Source organism: Leptopilina boulardi, unplaced genomic scaffold, assembly GCF_019393585.1.
Source record: "Leptopilina boulardi isolate dan_hultmark-lab unplaced genomic scaffold, ZJU_Lbou_2.1 LbouV2_69, whole genome shotgun sequence".
NCBI classification, from domain to species: Eukaryota; Metazoa; Arthropoda; class Insecta; order Hymenoptera; family Figitidae; genus Leptopilina; species Leptopilina boulardi.
The window spans coordinates 92,854-118,037 of record NW_026138015.1 but is presented as its reverse complement, the minus strand read 5'-3'; the positions used below and the strand labels follow the sequence as shown (position 1 = coordinate 118,037).

At 22.2% G+C, this 25,184-nt stretch overlaps 3 protein-coding genes across 9 annotated transcripts in view; all 3 read left to right on the top strand.

Annotated features, from left to right (window-relative positions):
* Positions 1-7: 7 nt before the first annotated feature.
* Positions 8-12,607, top strand: LOC127290452 (DET1 homolog). 2 transcript variants are annotated; one of them, XM_051319018.1, is made up of 9 exons: positions 8-155; positions 411-826; positions 5,099-5,236; positions 5,732-5,876; positions 6,083-6,191; positions 6,581-6,773; positions 8,279-8,562; positions 9,017-9,223; positions 9,320-10,551. In XM_051319018.1, exons 2-9 carry the CDS (start codon positions 431-433, stop codon positions 9,501-9,503), a joined length of 1,656 nt encoding a protein of 551 aa, XP_051174975.1. In that variant the 5' UTR covers positions 8-155; positions 411-430; the 3' UTR covers positions 9,504-10,551. The 2 variants fall into 2 exon arrangements, 1 of the variants encoding a protein (XP_051174975.1); XR_007844352.1 differs by adding an exon at positions 12,392-12,607 and having other exon boundaries at positions 16-826; positions 9,320-10,377.
* LOC127290453 (T-complex protein 1 subunit gamma) lies at positions 12,489-19,244 on the top strand. Its single transcript, XM_051319019.1, has 4 exons — positions 12,489-12,676; positions 12,816-12,877; positions 17,166-18,303; positions 18,634-19,244. The coding sequence occupies exons 1-4, from the start codon at positions 12,643-12,645 to the stop codon at positions 19,050-19,052; spliced, it is 1,653 nt and encodes a 550-aa protein (XP_051174976.1). The 5' UTR covers positions 12,489-12,642; the 3' UTR covers positions 19,053-19,244.
* Positions 19,245-21,982: 2,738 nt separating this feature from the next.
* The window catches only part of LOC127290449 (death-associated protein kinase 1-like), a 37,458-nt gene continuing 34,256 nt past the window's right edge, over positions 21,983-25,184 (top strand). Inside the window, exons 1-4 of one of the 6 annotated variants that reach the window (XM_051319010.1) lie at positions 21,983-22,247; positions 22,326-22,530; positions 23,334-23,412; positions 24,329-24,441. In XM_051319010.1, the coding sequence (XP_051174967.1) occupies positions 22,488-22,530; positions 23,334-23,412; positions 24,329-24,441 (235 nt within the window). In that variant the 5' untranslated portion in view covers positions 21,983-22,247; positions 22,326-22,487. Of the gene's footprint in view, positions 22,248-22,325; positions 22,531-22,599; positions 22,751-22,786; positions 22,978-23,303; positions 23,413-24,328; positions 24,442-25,184 lie in introns of those variants that run through there. The other 5 variants (XM_051319011.1, XM_051319015.1, XM_051319013.1 and 2 more) reach the window with 5 other exon arrangements.

The window sequence follows — 25,184 nt, the reverse complement described above, 5'->3', positions numbered from 1 at the left end:
AAAAACAAAACAAGTCCCATGCACGTATTGCAATAATTTTTATAAAATTCAACAAACAAATTATTAACATTTTATTGTAAATGAACTTTTTCACATATATTTGATACGTTTATATATTTTTATAAAAATAAAAAAAACAATTAAGTCGAATGAATGTGAGTGTATTTTTAAAAAACTGTCATGTTGAGGTTAGGTAGTTTTTATTTCCTATATATGTAAATATATTAAATTTATATTTTTTGCATCAAATATTATTGACTGTTTTAGTTAAATTTTATTGTTAAAAGAAGGAAAATTATTGCGCATAAGTAAAATAAATCTAACCTCAAAAAAAAAAAAAAAAAAAACGCACAATATTTGACAAATATTTATATACCTTTATATGAATTTGTTATGAATAAATTGTGTAGTATAATAAAAAATATCCGTAATGGAAGAAGAAAACGAATTTGGAACGGACACTTGTTTAATAACACCACGAAAATTAGGCCCACAAAATATTGCAATTCGTTTACGTAGAAGAGAAACATTAGGATGTTTATATCCAGGAACTCAAGTGTTGGTAGCACGACAATTTTATCAAAATGTCTTTCCAAATTTTACCGTTGTAAATGTTGAGAAACCACCGTGTTTTTTAAGAAAATTTAGTCCAGACGGAAGATATTTGGTTGCATTTAGTTTAGATCAAACGTCAATTGAAATTTATGAATATCAAGGTGCATCGGCTGCTGCTGATCTTTTGGATGGTTGTGAGGGCGAATATATTGGACAAAAAAATGAAGAGACTTTTCATATCAGAAGGGATATTTTCAAACGTTTTTTTAAGGTAATTTACAAATAATATATTATAAAGTACCTAACATATTTAAATATGTATTAAAAATCAAAGTAGTCCATTGATCCTTAAATATATTTTGTATTCTTCTTGAATTTATTTTTTTTACCTTTGAAAATAATTCAATCACTCAGGCCTCGGATTATATGACTTTTTTTTTGACTGATTTTAATAAAATGCGACTTTTTCGACTTTTTTTTTACATTTTTTTTTCCAAAATTTTTAAACAAAATACGTTTTTTTTTTTGTATACAATGCAGATGAGGAGCAAATTTTCAAAACCTGATAAATCCATATTTTCTTATTTCGAGAAATTGAAACAAATGACTTTTCTCACATAACCACTGCAGTTAATTTTAAAATATAAAATTTGTAATAGTTTAATTCTATAACAATGTTTTTATATTCAAGACGTTCTGTTTTTAATTAAACTTTATCATAATTTAATGATTTACAGGTATTGGTAATTTTTTCTAATAAAAAACATAAAAATTATAACTCATCTTGGTTATGTACAAAAGTTTTTGAATTGAAAATTCGTTGTTAACAAATTTTTTATTCTTAAATTTAACAGCGACAGGAAGATTTGTGAGGTCCTTAAAATATTAAATTTATGTTTATCTCCATTTTTTTGAAAAATGGATTTATCAGATTTTGAAAATTTACTCCTCAGATCTTTACTAAAAAAATTTTTTTTTATAATTTTAATGAAATTCTTCACAAATTCAATTATCTTACACTATTTTTCAAATTAAAATTTTTATGAAATTGAATAATTGTTTATAATTTTTAAAAAATTAGCAAATAAAATTACCAAAAAATTTTAATTTAAAAATCACTTGAAGTTCAATTAATTTCAAAAATCTAAATTGTAAATCTTTGAAAATTCAATTACTTTTAAGAAATGTTATCTTAAAATTATTTGATAAATTATTTTTAGTTCTGTAAAATTTAATTATAGTCTGAAAATTAATAAAATCTTTTGAAATTCAATTATTTCAAAAAAAAATTTCAACTTTTAACAATTACAAAATTATTATTTAAAAATCTGTAAAACTTGATTAAGTTGTGCCTAAAATTATTTTGACCATCAAAACTAAAAACTTTGACAAAATTTTGAATTCGAATAAATTGCTTAAATTAAGACTTGAAAAAATTTTAAAAATGGAACTTTAAGAATTTTTTTCTAGAAATTTGCCCTACTTACATAAAATTTGTGAAAATTTGTTTTACAATCAGTCAGATTCTGAAATATTCGAAATAAATTTTCTTAATAATATTCTTATAGAATTATTCTCATTATAGAATTAATAAAATGAATTTAATATCTAATAACATTATTTATTTAAAGTAAAATATTTATTAACTTGCTTCTATTTATTATTCTATTTATTAACTTGAAAACTTGCTTCTCCTATATTATATGAATCCTATATCAATATATATTGAAAGTAAAAGTAGAAAAGTAATATATTAACTGCGATTTTGTCCTCCCTGCGTGCTTCTGCCATCTGACGGCGACAGAACGCAACGAAACATAAACAATACTTTAATTAATATTACTATTATAATTTCAATATTCAGGTATAGAAGGACAATTAATATAATAGAGTGTCATAAATGGTTTATTATGACTAGACTTCCAGTCGATTCTATTGTTGTTATCTCTCCTTACATTTTCCTTTGAATATTCAATATTTTAATTTAATATTTTATCACAAATTAATTTTTTGACCACAATTATGAAGCAAATTCGAAAATTCTTGTTTCCTCTCACTTCGAACTCAATCAAAATTATTAAAATTTCAATTACCTATTCAAATTTTACGTTATGTAAAAATGTACATTTTTTTCTATCTTTTGAAACTATAATCATATTCCATTATGAAAAATTGAAGAAAAATTATTTACGATACTACAAAATTTTTTTATTTTTTAAAAATTTTATTTAAAAATAAATAATTTTTAGAAATTTTTTTAAATTTATACAATTGCTTGTTCAGAATCACTGAAACAAGCATTTTAAAAAATTGTGGATGAAAAATAATAATTATGAAGCAAATTCGAAAATTCTTGTTTCCTCTAACTCAGAACTAAATCAAAATTGAGGAGCCGGATCGTAGAACCGATTCTTCGCTCGAACTCACGCAGAAGTATTGTCCGCCCCTCCACTATACCATCAAATTTTAAAACTCATAAATAAAATATTTAAAAAATATTAGGTTATGCAGAAGAAAAAAATACATATTTTATCTATTTGAAACTTTTTTCTAAAATGTAATTTATTAGTACTAAAAAATGAAAACTGAAAAATTTTTTTTTCGAAAATAAATTACTTTTTAATAAATATATCGTCCTTTTTCGGTCAAATATTGACGAAATTTTGTGAAATTTTGTAAGCATACACAATATACACAACAGAAGCCTACAAGCTATAAAAAATAAGAAAAATCACATTATTTATTTATTAAAAAATTTTAAAAGACGTCATTTACAAATAGAGGAATTTCACTTTTCAACACAAAAAAGTATGCGATGAATTTTCAAATTATGAAAACTTCTCGCGAGAAAGTTTTTCCTTTACTAATCAGGAAGTTTTTCCCACAATTTCAAACTGATTCGAATATAAATAAAGAAAATACGAGGAAAATAGCGAAACCGTACTTTCGTTCGCAACGAGAATGTAAAAAGGCAGCCATGTTTGTCGTCGCAATGACACGCGCGCACACACACACACACAGCAGCAACTAAGGCTTCCTCAAGTTGTTTACATATATGTGTGTGTGTGTGTGCGCGCGTGTCATTGCGACGACAAACATGGCTGCCTTTTTACATTCTCGTTGCGAACGAAAGTACGGTTTCGCTATTTTCCTCGTATTTTCTTTATTTATATTCGAATCAGTTTGAAATTGTGGGAAAAACTTCCTGATTAGTAAAGGAAAAACTTTCTCGCGAGAAGTTTTCATAATTTGAAAATTCATCGCATACTTTTTTGTGTTGAAAAGTGAAATTCCTCTATTTGTAAATGACGTCTTTTAAAATTTTTTAATAAATAAATAATGTGATTTTTCTTATTTTTTATAGCTTGTAGGCTTCTGTTGTGTATATTGTGTATGCTTACAAAATTTCACAAAATTTCGTCAATATTTGACCGAAAAAGGACGATATATTTATTAAAAAGTAATTTATTTTCGAAAAAAAAATTTTTCAGTTTTCATTTTTTAGTACTAATAAATTACATTTTAGAAAAAAGTTTCAAATAGATAAAATATGTATTTTTTTCTTCTGCATAACCTAATATTTTTTAAATATTTTATTTATGAGTTTTAAAATTTGATGGTATAGTGGAGGGGCGGACAATACTTCTGCGTGAGTTCGAGCGAAGAATCGGTTCTACGATCCGGCTCCTCAATTATTTGTAAAAATTAAATTTCAATATTTGCATGGAAATTATTGATATCTTGAAGTTTTAAAAAATATAGTGAAATTTTTAAAAATTAATTTATAAAGTAACTTTTTTAAAAATAAATAAATTTTATTGAAATTAAAATGAATTTATTAAAAGCAATCACTTTAATTTTGTGATTGCTTGAATAATAATTTAGAATTTTAATTAACACTTTTTTTATATAAATAAAATAATTATATGGATTTAATAGAGATAAATTTAATTAATATTGAAGGAGTTGCAATTAAAAGTTTTGAATTTTTTTATTTTTAAAAAGAATCTAAACTAAAAATTTCAAATATAATTCAATTTGACATCGAATATTTTATTAAAAAATGTTGAAATACCTAATTATTTTTTTTTATAACAATAATTTCAATTATATTATTGAAAATAATTAAATTCTCGAATATATTGAATTAAAAGAATTGTAAGAAATTGAAATTTCACAAAAATTGATGAATAGCCTTGAAAATAATTGAATTTTTAAAAAAAATTTCATTAAAACTTTTGAAAATAGGTATGTAATTGAATTTTTTTTTTTTAATTTTAATTATTCTTTATACAATGTTTGTTTAACATAATTTTCATTTGATCAAATTTTCATTTATCACAATTTTTTTTTTAATAGAATTCACGTTTGATGAAAAAAAAGAACAAAATTTAAAAAATGTCAGGGAAAATTATAATGAAAATTGTATAACAACCAGCTGTAATAATTAATTAATTAATTTTAAAAATCAATAATCAAGTTATTAATGTTATTAATAATTTAGATGTATATTAATTAATTATATTATAATTAATTGTTCCAGATCAAATGGATTGTTAATGTTGTACAAAGTAATGAACAATTGAATAGAGAATGTAGTTTATTTACTGACGATGAACGATATGTTATTGTTGGTTCCGCTGCTCATATTCCAGACGATCTTAGACCTCATTTTTATCAGGTATTTAAAAAAAATATCATATAAAATAATTGTTTGTTGTTAATTTGAAGAAATTGTCAAAAAAAAAATGCATTTTTATAGTATACATGAAAATTTACATTATTTATTTATTTAATTATATATATATAATGTCTTGAATAACATTTTTTAATAAATACATTATTTTTACTATTTTTATTACCTTTCTTTCTGTCAAATAATCTAATTTTGCGAATTTCGATAATTATTTGTAAAAAGAATAAAGTAATTAAAATAAATTTCAACTTATCCAAAATAAAGTAAATGAAAAGAAGTTTTATAATCTTTGGATTTTTTTTTCATTTTTATATTTTAAATAGACAAGAAATATTAACAGGAATTTTTTCTCTTCTCAATGGTCATTTTTTTCTCACTGTTTTAATGAAAGAAAAAACATGACGATTAAGAAAAAATTAAATATAAGAAATTAATTTCTTTATTAAAAATACGATTGAAATTTTTTTTTTATTTTTAAAGATTTACTCGAATAACGAAGCACTCACGCCAAATCCAAGATCTCCACTTGAAGATTATAGTTTACATCTCGTTGATTTGCGTTGTGGTAAACTTTGTGATACGCGACATTTTAAAGTGGATAAAATTTATTTGTCCCATAATCAAGGTAAAATTTTTTCACCAATATTAAATCATATATATTTTATTTTTCTATATCGAAAATAAAATATTTTTACTACTAGAATTTCTTTTTTAATTACAATTTTTTTATTTTTAGAAATTATTTTCTATTTGAAGGGAGGAGGGGAAATCTTTTATTTATATTAAATAAAAAAAAAAGTAAATGAAATTTAAAAATCACTTCTTTTTTAGGCCTTTATCTTTATAAAGATATTTTAGCAGTATTATCTGTTCAACATCAAACGATACACATTTTTCAATTATTGGATGGAATGTTTATAAATGTGAGAACCATTGGCAGGTAAAGAAAAATTAAGAATTTTTAAATAAATATATAATGGCAATTATTACCTATCATTGAATAGAATAAAAAATGAATATGTATCTGTGTATGCGCCGTCATGTTTCTTTTCATTTTCGTTTAAAAATGCCACTTTTTAAACTTTATTTTTTAATAATTTAACGCAAAATTATGTATTTTTCGGAGAACAGCGAAGACTCCTTGTACCAAAATCTATCATCTCTCAAAATTTTAGACAAAAATCTTTTCTCGTTTTAGAGTAAGATGTATACTATCAAAACACATTTTCCCATACTAGGTCACGTGGGAGGTTCCCACATACCCTTAATATTTTTTGTTAAATTTAATTTTTAATAATATTTAATGGATAATTTTTTGTTTTCATTTAGGTTTTGTCTCGAGGATGAAGCATATTTAGTCACAAGTGCCTGGCATGGAATTAATTCCAGACCATTTAGAGATGCCACAATCAATAGTCTCAAACACAAACTTTTGGTTTATCTTTATAAACGAGCAGATTACATAAGTTACACCAATCGTGATCCTTATGAATTGAGACGATTTTATCAATATTTTGACGTGGTGAGTTTATATTTTTTCATAAAACCCCCCTCCAAAAAAAAACAAAATTAAAAAAAAAGCTTAAAAACGTTTGGGTCAAATTGAAAATTAATACAGGAAATAGTTAAAGGAAAAATTTTGTTTACAAAAAAAATATGACTTTCTCAAAGTAACTCATAATTTTTGTTTGTTTATAATTAAAAATTTTCTGGAATTTTTTATAAATAAATTAAAGTTACTCAAATTTTTTTTTACTTTTTTCCCAAAGCAAATGCAAATTAAAAAGTTGATCTTCACACTCATTTATTAAGCATGTGATATATCATATTCATTTAGTAAATAATTATTTACCACTATTTGTTGAATCTAATAAATGATTTTTTAAACTTGGATAAGAATTAATTAATTTTTTTTCAGTGAAATATTTGGTTTTTTAATATAAATAAAAATTATTTGATACAATTTTATTTTATCGGTTCAACTTCAAATAAAGTAAATTATTCATTAATATACGAATAATTTATTATTTAATGCTAATATCCACATTTAACTTATAAAAAATTTTTACGGCGTCGAATATTAAATTATCGAATTTCTATTTAGCAAAATTGTATAAAGTGGATTTTATATTATGCAAAATTTTCAATTTACATTTAACTAAAATTCGATTCAAATGAATTTCTATTTAGCAGAATTTTTATAAAGCATTTTTTTAAATACTTTTTAAAAATTTTAAATTATTATATAATTTCAATTTAACGAAATTTATGTCTGTAAAAATTGACAACAAAAGAACTAAGTAGAATTTTTCTTAAATGTGAATTCTGTTAAATAAGAATTAGTTGGAATGAAAATTTTCTTTAATAAAAAATTTGTTAATTAAGAATTTTGTTAATTAGAAATTCTGTTAATTGTGGATTTATTCAATGACAATTCTGTTAAGTAAATAATTTGATAAATCGAAATTTACTAAAATAACAATTCTGTTAAAAAAATTGTTCATTATGCAATTTTTCTTGACATAAATTCCGTTAAATTAAAATTATTGTATAATTTTTAAATTCAATTTACTAGAAAATCTGCTTTATATAATTTTACTAAATAAAAATTTAATAATTTAAAATTTGACGCCGTAAATATTCTTTTATGTTAAATGCTGAAAATATTTATACGTCCCCAATTAGTTTATTTATTTCATTTAAATATTTTATTTTTTACGAAACATTATTTATTTGTTTCAAATACATATGAAATTACTGGATAATAGATAGGTAAATGATTTAATTGTATCAAAATAAATTTTATTTGATCAAAATAAAAATTTTTTAGTGTAATTTAGGTCAGAGAAAAGTCAGGGAATTTTTTTCCTAGCAGTTGTTACTTAGACACTCTGTAATAATATATTTAATTAAATTATATTTTCATAAAAATTGGGATAATATATTCTATCCTTTATTATTTACAGATGAATTTATTTATTTATTATTATTGTTTATGTATTTACAATTTTGGATTTTTTTTTTTAGTACAATGCATTGAGAATGTGGAAAATGCAATTATTGGACACAAATCACATTCTTGTTAGATATGCAACTGAAGATGTAGCAACATTACAGGCAAGCGAGCCAAATGCTCAACCAGCACTGCTAGTTGTTTATAATATGGTAACTGCTAAAGTTTTAGCGGCTTACGATAATGCTTCCACTCAGCTGTTGACTCAATTTGAAAATTTTAGTGATTTTTTCCGAAATGCCCGAGTGAGTTCCGATTGTCAATTTATGTGCTCGCCTTCAAATAATATTTATGCAAGGTAAATATTTTATCTTTTCTTTCTTTTTAAAAATTCATGCTTTGAAGTGACACACTGTTTTTTTTACTTTTTTGATATTTTTTTTTTCGACAAGACTACTTTTTTTTTTACTACTAATTTTGTCCAAAAGTCACAATGATTAAAATTATTATTATTATTCTTAAAATTGGACGAAGGTATTTTGCTCCATTTCGGAAATCTTAAATTTGAATTTTTTTTTATTTTAAAAGGTTAATTCTAAGACTTAAAGTTAACAAAACAATTTCACATTCCTCTATTCTTGACATTAGAGAGATGTAAAATTTTTGAAGTCCTAAAATTAAAGCCTTTTAAGTAAAAAAAAATTTTCAAATTTAATATTTCCACAAATATAATAAAATATTTTCGTCAGATTTTAACAGGAGAGTTAAATTATTCTTAAAATTATAATTAATATATGTTTTTTTTTAATTAGAATAATGCAGCAGAGATTTAAACAGACAATTGTCAGTGCCAGATATGGGGGTATAACGGAAGCAACAAAAAGATTACTTGCTCAATTGCCAATTTGTGCACAATCGTATTCAAGTTCACCGTATCTTGATCTTTCATTATTTTCATATGATGATAAATGGGTGTCAATGATGGAACGTCCAAAGGCTTGTGGCGAACATCCCATTCGGTAATTTATATAATAATTTCCAATTAATATTCAAAATAATAAATAAATAAAAAATATATTAAGCTAATTTAAAAATAAAAATTGCAACCATTTTAGATTCTACGCACGTGATTCTGGACTTTTAAAGTTTCGAATGTACGCGGGAATGTTGGGAAGAACACCGCCAGTTGTTGCAAGAAGATTAGTGGCCTTCACTTTCCATCCAACTGATCCTTTTGCAATTTCAGTCCAAAGAACCAATGCAGAATATATTGTCAGTTTTCACGTTCGACATGTGTAATTTATTTTGAAACAGGAACAATTTTTTTTTATAAAAATTTAAATTATGAACCGACGGATCGTAGACGCTATTTTCTGAATTAATCATTAAAAAATTAGGGAAATATTTCATTTTTTTTTTTTTTTTTTTTTAATGATTAATTTAAGATTTAATATTTTTGAAGTAACATTCTTGAAGTTTTCCTTCATTTAAAGTTACGTGGGAATTTTTTTAAAAATATTTTTAAAAAATTAAAAAAGTTTTTTTTTTATAAATAAATAATTAAAATTGTTTAATTCGTTCAGAACCAGTGTTGCTTTCATGACAATTTTTTATCTTATACACAAGATCCTTGATTTTTTAAAACTGAATATTACAGCAATATTTTTTATTTAGTTTAATAAATTTCCAATTCCAAACTTGTTTTTAGATTTTTTTCGCTGAAAAACTTGTTAAAACATTAAATGTGATTTTTTAAGAAAAAAATTTCCTCCTCAAAGGATTAAATTGAAAAATTCATTTTTATCAGCATAACATTTTCTTGACACTTTGAAATGTTAAATCCTCCAAATTTGAAGTGATATGTGTAAAAAAAAACTTGGATTTATTACGAGTTAAAGAAAAATAAGATTAGTATTTTTTTTTAAAACAAAAATGCTTTTTATATGTACTTTAAGAAAAAATCAAAACAAAAGTTACTTTAACTTTATATTTTCTTTTCTCGAAATAAAAAAACAATTTATATTTTAAAATTTGCATAGGGCAAGTGTAAATAATTAAATTTTTAATATTTTGAAGTTGTATTTTAATAAAAATTACAATTTCTATTTAATAGGAAGCGAATTAGGTGCTTTTACGATCCGTTGGTTTGATTTTTTATTTAATAGTTATATAGGTATGTTAATTATTTATATTTACACTATTTATAAATTATTATTATTATTAATAGTAATATTATTTATTATTGGGTAAAAATAAATAAAAACAGCCACTTGAAACACTTTGGTCTCATATATTCAATTTATCTGTTTTCTTTTTTTAATTTAATTTTTTAGTAACAATTAGAATTTTTCTTTTACAACAATCAGAATTGAAAATCGGAAACGAAAGTATTTCAATTGTCTGTTTTCATTTATTTTCACCCTATTATTATTATATCACAGGCTTCGAAGTGAAACACTTTTTTACTTTTTTAATATTTTTTTTTTCGACAAGGCTACATTTTTACTACTAATTTTGTCCAAAAGCCATTAAGTGCTACTTTTTTCAAAAAATAATTTTAAAAATCAAAAATTTCAAGAATTTTTTGATTCCTAAAAGCTCGTTAAGTTGATGATTTATTATTGTCCGCGTAAACTACTTCTTTATATAATTATTTTTTACACAAATTTTTATTTTTCAAAATAGCATTTAACATAATTTCTTTTTAAACGACCTTTAACTCAATAGAATTTTCAATTTGTTAAATTTTTTTTTGACAGAATTTTTATTTTACAAAATTTCTCTTTACTCAACTGTTTTTTTTTTTTCAAATAATTCTAATTTAACCGAAATTCAGACAATAATTGAATTTTAGAGTATTTTGAATTGAAAAATGTTTTAAATAATTGAAATCACAAGATTTTGATTAAAGTTATTAAATATAATTATTTCAACAAAAAATTTGAATCAAAATTCTTAATAATAATTGAATTTCATGAGATTTTGAATGAAAATTTTTGTAAATTAGAATTGCTAAAAATTATTAACAAAGTTTCAAACAGTTATTGAATTTGAAAGAATTTTTAATTAAAAAATGTTTTATTTAATTGAATTTTTAAATAAATGAATAAAATTTATTGAAATAAAATTGTTAATATTTTTAGAAATAATTAAATTTTTTTAAGATTTTTAAAATTAAAATTGTTGTTTCAAAATACTAAATATTTTTTTTATAAGCTTCCGATTCCAAGTTCTAGGATTTAAAAATTAGAATTCTTTTCAAGAAACAGTTGGATAAAGAAAAATTTTGTAAAATAAAAATTCAGTACTTTGAAAATTCTTTTGAGTAAACATTCGTTTAAAATAAATTCTGTATATTAAATGCTATTTTGTAAAATAAAAATTTATTTGAAAAATCATTTTTATGGAAAAATCGTACGTTCCTACCGTTGTGCCAAAAACAAAAATTTAATCAAAATTTAAAAAAAAAGATATTTTTTTTTTTGAAAATAATCAAGAGAAAAATGATGTTAATTTTATTCTTCAGAATTTTTCTTTTAATTTTTTTTAGACAAAAAAATATTTACACTTTAACGTTAAACTTAGAAAACTAATTTTACTTCATTTTAAAGATGCCGCACTTTTTTGATAATTTTTCAATTTTGGGGATAACTTTTTTTTAAAAAAATGATACTTTTTCATAATTTTCTTAATCTCTTACTACACTTTGAAGTCTGTATCATCATCATCATCATTGATAATAATTATATGTATAATTATTATATTTGTTTTGAGCTATTTTTAATAATTTATAGCCTCTACTGCAAAATATTAACTAAATTTTTTTCTGTAGAATTACATATCAACATGAAAAAAAAAATATCAAATAGTTTATATTCATTGATTTTATTCAAAGTTTTTGTAACCATAAATAAAATATTTAATATTTATTAAAATGAAAATGTTATTTTTTTCATTTCTTCAAAAGATAATATTTTAGAAATTATTTAAAAATAGTTTTTAAAATTGAATATCCAAGTAAATTATAAATTTAAAAAAATTGAATTTACATTTATTATATATATATATACTACTTTTTAAATTTTAATTTTAGTGCAAATGTCACATATTAATAAATAAATAATTTATACTAAAATAATAATCATAATAAATAACCAAAACAAATTATAATTTTTTTTTTTTAATAGATTTGAATAATTGCGTTTAAAATCGTCAAACCAATGAAAGAAGATTCGTTGCGCTTGCGCAAAAGGAAAAGAAATGCTTTGTGGTTAGTTTGCACTCATCCCATGTTCTGCGCTAAGACTTTTTTTCTCCTCGTGGTTGACTGAAAATTGTCATTTCATTTTTTAATTAAAATAAGTGTAAATAAATTTGTCAATCAATAAATTATTTTTCTTCAAGTTTTGGAATTTTTTTTAAAAAACAAAACACAAACATGTTTCCGGGCTCTGCCCCAATCGTTGTTCTCAGTAAGTTGAAAAAATATTAAAATATGAAATCGTTATAGTTTTGTTTTTTATAGTCTTAAGCATCATTAGTTAATATATATGTATTAAGGAAATAAATTCAATAGAATTTCAATTATGTCATCTACTTTCATAATTGCAGGTGAGAACACAAAAAGAGATTCTGGAAAAAAAGTTCAGAAGGAAAATATACAAGCTGGAAAGGTGAGTCCTTCACTAAATGTAGTACATTTCCTTATAAGGACTTTTACCGGTTTTACACCCACATTTTCATAAAAAAAAAAAAAAAATTATTAACTTAACAATAGAATAAAATAAAATTATTTTTTAAGAAATAATTTATATTTTTTCTCATTGTGAATATTCAGATCTTTATATTTTTTTTTAATGAATGTTAAAAATGAAATTTAAAATTTTGGAGTTGAAACATTTTTCTGTACAAGTTGTGACGTCATTTTCCAATATAACCGGACGTTATAGATGGAAATTAAAATAAAATGTTTTTTTAGTAATTGATTTAATTAGTTATGTGTCGAAAAATTTAGTTTAATAATTAAATTCTAATTTGTATGAATTTTGATTAAATTTTCATTGTTTTTTTTTTCAAACAACGTATGAAGCTTTTTCGCTCATAACCTAAAAATATATGGTTTATATATTTCGTTTATAAAAAAAACATAATTGGTCAAATAAATTAAAACTTTAATTTAATTATACCTTATAAATATAAAAATGCCCTTTTAAGCATAAGAATTAATTATTTAATAATATATTTATTTATTTATTAATATTTATACTATTTTATATTCGATTAAAAATAATTATTTAAAAATTATAGGTACATTTTATTTTTGGTTATTTGAAATTTAGTTTACAAAAGAAATAATAGAAAAAGTTGGTAAATTTTTTTTTCAAAATAAAAAATAATTCTAAACAGTACAGAATGTAAAATTTTTCTTTTTTTTTTTGAAATTACTATTTATTTATTTCAATTTTTCATTCCTTTTTTTACGATTTTTTAAAATTTTGTTTTTTTAATAATTATTTTGCCCCTAAAATTTTCTTTTTATTTGAAAATCCTAAACTTGCTTTATATATTAATTTACTTTTACAAATTGCGGCTTAAAATTCTAATTTTTAATGGCAAATTTTTCTTTTGATTTGGGGACTTTTTAAAAGAATTCAATTTTCAATCTGACGTCATTTTATCGAATTGTTAAAAATTCGAATTATTAAATGATAAAATTATTGTTGATAATTCAAAATTTTGAAAATTTAATGAAATAAACAAATCTTTTGATAAAATAATGCGATTTCGTGAATTTAGTCCACCAAAATTATTAATGTGTAATATAAAAATAAATTAGCAAAGCCATTTTATTTTTTACAAAAAAGTAATTTTTTTCTAATTTGTGCTGCAAAACATTTTTTTTTAAATAATTATTAATTAGGACTTGAATTTCAAAAAATAAAAATACATTAATTTTAAAAAAGCCACTTAAATGTAATTGAAAATAATGAAACTGAAGTTATCAACGTTGATTCAATGAAAAAATGAAATTTAAAGATTCTAATTCCCATCAATGAAATTTGATTATTTTCAATCCTCTAAAATCTGAAATACAAAAAAAAAACCATATTTATCATTGTTTTGTCCCGGATTTTCCGAAAATTTCGAAATTTCAAATAATTTTGATATTTCCTCGACTCGGAAGCAATTTTTCTCGTTTGATAATTATTTATTTCAATGCTAGAAGCCTTTTAAAAAGCAGAAAAATTTGCTTCCAAGTCGGGGAAAGCAGTGATTTTGAATTATTTGTCACGGATTTTTTCGAAAATCTCGAAATTTCAAGTAATATGCTATTTCCTCGCCACGGGAGCAATTTTTCGCGTTTGATAATTATGTATTTCAATGCTAGAATCGTTTTAAAACACAGGAAAATTGCTTCCAAGTCGGGGAAAGCAGTGATTTTGATTTTTTTGTCACGGATTTTCCGAAAATCTCGAAATTTCAAGTAAATTGTTATTTCCTCGCCTCGGAAGCAATTTTTTTGTTTTGATAAATTATTTATTTCAATGCTAGAAGCCTTTAAAAAAAAAGAAAATTTGCTTCCAAGTTGGGGAAATAGAAATTTTTTTGAAATTTCGGGATTTTCGGAAAAAGCTGTGAGAAAAAAGTCAAAATCACTGTTTTCCCCGACTTGGAAGCAATTTTTCTGTTTTTTAAAATGCTTCTAGCATTGAAACAAATAATTATCAAACGAGAAAAATTGCTTCCGAGTTGAGGAAATATCAAAATTATTTGAAATATCGAAATTTTCGGAAAATCCGTGACAAAACAATGATAAATATTGTTTTTTTTTATTTCAGATTTCAGAAGGTTGAAAATAATCAAATTTCATTGATGAGAATTAGTATCCTTAAATTTTATTTTTTCGTTGAATCAACGTTGGTAACTTCAGTTTCATTTAAAAATAAATAATATTGTTCTAGATGAGAAAAAAAATTCTTTTTACAACAATTTTCAAAATTTTTAATAATAAATTATTCAAATTAAGTAAAATTAAAATTTAATTAAAATTTTTTTAACCTAGAAATATTAAAAAATTATTATTATTATTAGTTTTTGAAATATAATAATTTTTAACAATATTTTTGGAGTTCTGGAGGAGTAAAATGTTTCAGTATCAAATTTTTTATTAAAAAATAATAATTTTTGAATACATATTTTGGAACAAATTTTTATTTATAAATTTTAAAATTGAATTATTTTCAAAAAATTTAATTTTGCGTACATGTTACAATTGTATTTTTTTGCGGATTAAAAAAAAAGGTTTTTTGAATTAAAAATTGACTTATTTTTAAAAAATTGTCATTTTTCATAAATTTTATGATTATTTTAATATTTTTCAGGAGTAAAACAATTTAGTGCAAATTTTGTTATTGAAAAATAATAATTTTTGAATGTTTTTGGATAAAAAAAAGTATTATTTATGAATTTTAAAATTGAATTATTTTCAAAAAATTTTAATTTTGAGTTCATGGTTTAATCGTTTTTGAGCTCGCTTAGGACAATTCAGCATAAAATATGTTTTTAAAAAATAACTAATTTAAAATAACTAAATTAGTGGACATGATTGTAATTTTATATAAACAAATTATTTAGAATCGTATACACTGAAAAAAAAATTTATTTGATTCAAATACTTCAAATTATTTGAAAAATATTTAATTGGTTCAAATACTTTTTATTTGGATCAAAAAAATATGTATTTGATTCAAATAACTTGAATTATTTGAATCGCATTTATTTGAACCAAATAAATCGTATTTGGTTCAATTAAATAATTAATTGAATTGAATAAATGAATTTATTTAATACAAATAATGAGTTACTTGAAACTATTCATTCATTTATTTCACTCAAATATTTCGTTTATTTGATACAAATAAAAAGTATTTGACACAATAAATTTATGTAATTGATTCAAATAAACTGAATTATTTAATACAAATAATTCGTTATTTAATCCTAATAGGTACACTATTTTATCAAGACAAATAAAAAAAATTATTTCAATCAATTAAATATTTATTTGAAACGATAATAATGATTTACTTGAAACAATTAATTTATTTATTTCACTCAAATATTTCGTTTTATTGAAACAAATAAAAAGTATTTGATACAATAAATTTATTTAACTGATTCAAGTCAACTAAATTATTTAATAACAGTATTTTATCAAGGCAAATAATAAAATATTTTAATCAATTAAATGTTACACTTTTTTTGAAAATTCACATCATAGTATGTGGAAATCACATATTTTTTAATTATTTTTTTTATTCAAATTTTGATTCATTTGAATAAAAAAATTCTTACATTTTATGCAAATAAATTATGTATTTAGATCAAATAAAATAATAATTGCCGCAATTAAAGAGGTTTTAGTTTCAATTAAAACAATTACTTATGACAAATAATCGAATATTTCATTCAAGAAAATTTTTAGTTGTTTCAAGAAAAATATTTTATTAATGCAAATAAATATTTATTTGAATCAAAACACATGCAGTATTGAATGAAATAATTTTCATAATTAATTCAAATAATTATTTATTTGTTTTGAATATTCCATTTATTTGATTTGAATACTTTGTATTTGATTCAAATAATTATTTATTTGATACGATAAAATAAAATACTTATGTCTAGTAAATATTTATTTGAATGAAATAATTTTCATAATTGATTAAAATAATTATTTATTAGCTTTGAATATTCCATTTATTTGATTTAAATATTTTGTATTTGATTCAAATAACAATTTATTTGATACGATAAAATAAAATACTTAGATTTAGTAAATGTATATTCGGTTCAAATACTTTTTTATTTAATCGAAATAAATTTTTTTTTCTATAGAAAAAAAAAATAAATTAAAAGATTTAAAAATGTTATCTTTCTCTTTTTTTTCGTTTTTTAAAGGCTATTGCCGACGTAATAAGAACATGTCTTGGCCCACAAGCAATGTTAAAAATGTTGATGGACCCAATGGGTGGAATAGTAATGACCAACGATGGAAATGCAATTCTCCGTGAGATCACTGTTCAACATCCAGCGGCAAAATCAATGATTGAAATTGCCCGTACTCAAGATGAAGAAGTTGGCGATGGTACAACATCGGTTATTGTTCTCGCTGGTGAAATTCTCGCCACTGCTGAACCATTTCTCAGTCAAGGAATGCATCCAACAGTCATTATTCGTGCATATCGTCAAGCACTTGAGGACATGGTGACTGTATTAAATGATGAATTAAGCCTTGAACTTGATCGTGCCGATAGAAAGAAACTTGCTGAAGTTGTAAAATCATGCGTTGGTACAAAATTCATTGGTAAATGGTCTGATCTTGCATGTGAAATTGCCCTTGACGCTGTACACACTGTTATGTTGGAGGAGCATGGACGTCGTGAAATTGATATTAAACGTTATGCAAAAGTAGAAAAAATACCAGGTGGCAGTATTGAGGATAGTTCCGTATTAAAAGGTGTAATGGTCAATAAAGATGTGACACATCCAAAAATGCGTCGACTTATTAAAAATCCACGTATTGTACTTATTGATTGTCCATTGGAATATAAAAAAGGTGAATCACAGACAAATATTGAAATAATGAAGGAGACGGATTTTACAAAAATTTTAGAAATGGAAGAGGAGAATGTGAGAAAATTGTGTGAGGATATTATTGCATTAAAGCCAGATGTTGTATTTACGGAAAAGGGTGTTTCCGATTTGGCGCAACATTATTTGGTGAAGGCAAATATATCGGCTGTTCGTCGTTTAAGAAAAACTGATATCAATAGAATTGCACGCGCATGTGGTGCAACTGTTGTTAATCGTACCGATGAATTGAGAGAGGAGGATGTTGGTACTGGTGCTGGATTATTTGAAATTAAAAAACTTGGTGACGAATATTTTTGCTTTATCACTGAATGCAAAGATCCAAAGGCATGTACAATTATGTTGCGTGGCGCCAGTAAAGATGTCCTAAATGAAACTGAGAGAAATCTTCAGGATGCACTTCATGTTGCAAAGAATCTTTTAATGGAACCTAAACTTGTGCCAGGTTTTTAGAATTTTATTATTGATGTTGTGAATGTTGAAATAAACGAAATCATTTTTTTTTTAATTACTACAAATATAAAAAAATACATTAAAAATTAATGTATTTTTGAATATAGAAAGCAATATTTTATAAATTAATCATCATTGAAGTTAAAAACAAAAATTAAAATATTTCGTTCATTTGAACGTTCAAAACTTTATTTATCATTTAAAAAGTGTTTATTAGAAGGAACAAAATATTTGGAAATTAATTTTTTTTTTAAATGTTCCTTAAATATGAAGAGAAATTTGATTGTCTAAAATAATATTGAAAAACAATTTTTTTTTACAGGTGGTGGTGCAGTGGAAATGGCAGTATCACGTCTTATAACTGAAAAAGCGGCAGCACTCGCTGGAGTTGAACAATGGCCTTATAAAGCAGTTGCACAGGCACTTGAAATAATTCCAAGGACTTTGGCGCAAAATTGTGGTGCAAACACAATTCGTACATTGACAGCGTTACGCGCTAAACATGCATCAGGTGGTACATCATGGGGTATTGACGGTGAAACTGGTCAATTGGTTGATATGAAAGAACGTGGAATTTGGGAGCCACTTGCTGTTAAATTGCAAACATATAAAACTGCAATTGAAACGGCAATTTTATTATTGAGAATTGACGATATTGTTTCTGGTAGCAAAAAAAAGGGCTCTGATAATGCACCAGCTCAACAAAATGCACAAGTGACAGAAGCGTCTATGCAAGAATAATGAATAATAATAATAATACACATGCGATAATTACACGAATTTAAAAAATTTATCGCTATTATAAAATAATTGAATTTTTACACTCATCACATCCATTATTTGCTTAACTTATAGTTTATGTTATAAAGAATACACTGGCATTTTCAAACAGCGGCATTTTTACGAAATTAAAAATTTATAAAATATTCATAATCTATGCCTTTTCTTTTTTTCCAATTAAAATATTTTTATATTCTCGTCATATGGGAGAATTTTAGAATCATATTTTTTGATTCTACTGAAAAAAAAAAATTATTGATGTTTGAATATCACAAAAATCATCAAAGTGGCGATTTTATTTTTGAAATTTCTTATATTTATGAAGAAAGGTGAAGAAAAGTACAAAGAAAATCTTAAAGTTAATTGCAATGACTTCATATTTGGAAAATTTTTATTTAATTTAATGATTTCCCTTTCTCATAATTAATTGATAAAAATCGCAAAATTAGGTTATTTGACAGGTAAACTTAAAAATTATATTTATTTACAGGCCTTGGATTATACGACTTTTTTACGAAGCTAAACTACGCAACGTTTATGATAAACGTTTTTTAAAATGAAAAATTCTATAATTCTTTGCCTAAAAAATATTTCTTGTAGTTTTCATTAATCAACAAATTATAAAAAAAATATTTTTTAAGCAAAAAATTATAGAATTTTTCATTTTAAAAAATTATTTCTTTAAAAATTGTTTATCATAAACGTTGCGTACTTTAGCTTCGTACTTTTTCGACTTTTTTTTTACATTTTTTTCATAAAATTTTTAAACAAAGTACATTTTTTTTAGTATACAATGCAGATCTTTATTTCAATTATTTAAACTAAAATTCTTCACTAACTTAATTATTATTTTTAATAATTTTAATAAAATTCTTCACAAATTCAATTATCTTACACTATTTTTCAAAATTAAAATTTTTATGAAATTTAATAATTGTTTATAATTTTAAAAAAATTAGCAAATAAAATTAGCAAAAATTTTTTATTCAAAATTACTTAAAATTTAATTATTTGCAAAAATTACAATTATTTTTAATGATTTTTATAATCTTCGAAAATTCAATTATCTGAAACCAATTTTTCGCTTAAAAAGTTTCCATATTATTGTAATTTTTGTTTGCAATTTCTTATAAATTTTTTAATAACAGAAATCATCAAAAAAAATTTAATTAAAAATCACTTGAAGTTCAATTAATTTCAAAAATCTAAATTGTAAATCTTTTAAAAATTCAATTACTTTTAAAAAATTGTTATCTAAAATTATTTGATAAATTATTTTTAGTTCTGTAAAATTTAATTATTGGCTGAAAATTAACAATATCTTTAGAAATTCAATTATTTCAAAAAATTTCAACTTTTAACAATTCCAAAATTATAATTATTTAAAAAAAAAATTTATTTAAAAATCTGTAAAACTTGATTCAATATGGCCTGAAATTTTTTTGATCATCAAAACTAAAAACTATGACAAAATTTTTAATTCGAATAAATTGCTTACTTAAATCAGACTTTAAAAAATAATAAAAATGGAACTTTAAGAATTTTTTTTAGAAATTTATCCTACTTAAATAAAATATTGAAAATTTTAGCATACTTAATTGTTTTAATGATCAAAAAAATTTTCGGAGGATAATTAAGTTTTACATATTTTTAAATAATAATTAAATTTTGAAAGAGTTACAATTGAAATTTTCAGAAATATTTGAATGTCAAAAGATTTTGTTAAATATTTCAGACAATAATTAAATTTTACAGAATGGAAAATTATTTATCAAATAATTTTAAATAACATTTTTTAAAAGAAATTGAATTTTCAAATATTTACAATTCAGATTTTAGAAAATAATTAAAATTCAAGTAATTTTTTATTAAAATTTTTCGTAATTTCTGTTGATGAAGAATTTATTAGAAATTACAGACAAATATTGAATTTCAAAAGTTTTTAAATAAAAAACGCTTTCTAATAATTGAATTTTTGATGAATGTTATAAAAACCATTGAAAATTATTGAATTTTGAAAGAGTTATAATTGAAATTATTAAATTTCAGAAAATTCTAAATGGAAAATTTCAGGTTTTAATTTGAAATTTTTGAAAATACATGATTAAATATCAAGTGATTTTATATTAAAATTTTTAATAATTTGCAGATTTTTTTATTGAAAAATTATTTAAAATAATTGTATTTCTAAAGAATATCTTTTAAATTACTGAAAATATATAATAACAATATTAAATGTCAATGAATATTATTAGTTTTGGCGCTCTGAACAATAGGCAACAAAAAAAAATATTAAAGTTTTTATCACTTTAAAATATGAAGAATTTTTTTTTTTAAATTAGAATTCAAAGTTGACTAAAATAGATTTTTTTTCAGGATCGTTGCTTGTGTTTTTTTTTATAAATAAAGTTCACAACGATTTAGAAGAAAAAAATATTTTTCTATACAAATTATAAGAATTTTTCATTTAAAGAATTTTTTTTTCAACATTTCTCAATCAATATTAATTAAATAAATAATAATAATAATAATAATAATAATAATAAAAGAAAAATTTGTAGAAAAAAAATTATTCTTTTTCAAATTGAAAAATATATATATATTTTTTTTCACTCGTTGATCATAAATGTTAATGAATTTCAATGACGTGCTATTTTATAGAAAAATGTTTTTGCTATTGAAAAAAAAACAAGGGGGTTAAAAGGAGATCCTCAAAATGATAGAGAAAAAGTTTATTTATTAAAATCATAATTTCAAATTTCCCGCGAAAAATGGTTCGTCGTCACCTTGAGAGAGAGAGACAAATTTCCCACCAATCACAATGTCCAAGGACGAAATTCTCAACAGCAATTGGTCAATAATATCAATAGTGTTTATTTTTTCATAACCTATATAATTTTTACGCGATTTTTATATTTTCAATTTTTTCTTATTTTTGTATACTCGAACATATTTATAAAGAATTGTGTTATCTGTTTTTATTGCACATTCCTTCGGTATAAATTATTAAAAAAAAAAAATTTTAACTAATGTCAGTAAAAACGTGACTTTGATATTTTACTGTGCGAAATACTTTTTTTATTACATTTAATATATGGGAAAAAAATAATAGCAGAGATACGTGTTTTTTGAATTTTAACTGCTTTACATATAAAGGTACATATATATATATATATATATATATATATATATATATATGTATGTATATATATGTATTTGTAATGATCGAACAAGATACACGAAGAGTAGGTGGCGTCGCATATGTATATTGATTGTGTGCGTGGGGTGGCCGGCAAAAGCGAGGTAAAAGGCCGACAAATGCCAGGATAGTAACGGTTTTTTCATGTTCGTCAAAAATTTACCTGGCTTGAAAAAAACGTTCAGCATGAAAAGGAGATGATGCCAACTACCTCCTATCCATCGGGGACTTCCAACGATGGTAAATATTGACAATTATTTCCTATCGCGATTGACATTTCAATGATTTGCAATTGAATATTTATTCAAAGTTGACAGATGTTTGACGTATATATATATATATATACATTTCGATTAAATCGCGTGTGTGATGAGGATTTGGTGGTTTATTTCCCCTCTTCAAAATATTAAGTGCTTCGTTTATAAGTGATTATTATATGAATCGTGTATGAAATTTCGAAGTGAGAAAATATTGTGCAATATACATTTTACTATGGCGTTCTAGAAAAAGTTTTTTACAATCCTTTTTTTTTTGCATTCGCAAATTTTTTTTGTTCTAGAATTTTTCTCTTGTCAATCTTGTGTGGGGGAATTTTTTTTAAAAAATTTGTTTTCCGGATAACATTCTTTTATTATTTTGTAAAAATGATATTGCGAAAGAACGCAGAAAGGCAAACTTAAATTGTTTGTAGGTTGTTTGTAAACACATCGCATTACCTCATTCCTTTTGTGTGTTCAGAACGTCATCTTTCCATTTTAGGAAATTTACGCATTGCATTTTATTTCACGGCTGTATTATATACAGATATATATGTGTGTGTGTGTATATAGTGGCAGTTTCATTATTTATTTATCTTTGCGAATTGATTCCAATGGTTTTTTTTTCTTACACACGATATATATTTAATATATATGCAGTGTGACATTATAATGTATGCGTTGTTTTAAAAAGACGAAAAAATTTTGTGCTTTTTAAAATTACATGATTTTTATGGATTGTGCTTTTTTTTTTAGTAAAAAAAAAATATACTTTTTTTAATTTAGGGTCCGAGTGGGACACGTTGATGGAAGTTCATCACGAACCCATAGAAAAGAATTATGAATTGCTTGAGGAAATCGGCAAGTAAGTTATCGCTTTAATTGTTTCTGATAAGATTTTTTCTTAAAAAAAAAAAAAAAAAAAAAAAAGTAATTAAAAGCTTTTAATGAGATAATAATAGTTAACAAAGAAACTATACACGTTTTCTTATTTTTTTCTATTTTCACATTTTTTCATAATCATTTTATTTTGCAATTTTTAAAAATATTTTTTTGTACAATAAATAAAATTCTTCTTTTAATAATATAAAAAGTTGGATTATATGTTTTCAATTTTGTTGGAAAAAAAAACATTATAAAATTTAGATTTTTCCAAATTGTATATTATATATTGTTATTGAAAAGAAATTGAAAATTATTTTTGAAAAAAATTAAATATTTTCTTCAAATAATTATTTCTATTGCAAAAAAAAAAAAAATTGAAAATTATTTTTTAGAAATTTAAATATTTTTTCCCAGGTGTAAATATATATATTGAAATTGAAAAAAAGAATATTGAAAATTATTTTTGAAAAAAATAAAATATTTCTTTATGTAAATATTTTGCTATTGAAAAAAATTTTTTAATTATTTTTGAAAAAATAAAATATTTTTTAAAATAAATTTGAATGGAAAAATTTTAATTTTCTATAGAGTAAAATTGAAGTTTATTTTTTGCATTAAAATTAATTATCAATAAAATGGAACTGGTTTAGAGAAATTAAAATTTTATAACTATTTTTTTTTTTTAATACTTTACTCAATGGAAATATAGTATTTGCTAAAAAAAAAAAAAAAACTAACCGCACGTTTTGCATGTAATTTTAATAAATTAAAATCGTTTTATGAAGGATAAATATTGAGAATAATTTTAAATTCAATTATTTTTTCATAGATTTAGCTGAAATTTATTATAGACGAAAAATTAATAATTTTTTTTTTTTGCTTATTATTATTTACAGAGGTCAATTTGCAGTGGTTCGAAAATGTGTAGAAATAAAAAGCGGGGCCGTTTACGCGGCAAAAATAATGAGAAAAAGAAGAGTGGCTCGTGGAGTAGCAACAGCTGACATTGGTAAATTTATATTCAATTTTTGTTAACTTTAATTAAAGAGAAAAGATTTTTAATACTTTAAATAGCTTTTTTTTTTATTTTTATACTCTGATTTAATAATTTTATCAAAACGTAACAAAACTCTTTGGTTTTGTTATTATATATTATTATTTATTTTTGTTATGTATCTATTTTTCATGATTATCAGCATTATTTTTTATTATGTATTTTTCAGGCCTCGGATTATACGACTTTTTATGATTTTTTTTTTCCAAAAATATGACTATTTTCGATTTATTTTAATAAAATGCAACTTTTTTTACATTTTTTAAAAAAATTGGTGAACAAAATACATTTTTTTAATATACAATGCAAATTTTAAGATAATTATTTCAATTATTTAACAAATTTTTAACTACAATTCTTCACTTAATTATTATTTTTAATAATTTTAATAAAATTCTTCACAAATTCAATTATCTTAAACTATTTTTCAAATTAAAATTTTTATGAAATTTAATAATTGTTTATAATTTAAAAAAAAATTAGCAAATAAAATTAGCAAAAATTTTTTATTCAAAATCACTTAAAATTTAATTATTTGCAAAATTTACAATTATTTTAAATGATTTTCATAATATTATTCAATTATTAATAATAATTCAATTATTTTAAAAAATCTCAATTTAAAAGTTTCTAAAATTTATTTTTTTTTAAATTTTCCATCTAAAATTTTTTAAAATATTTAATAATTTCAATTATAA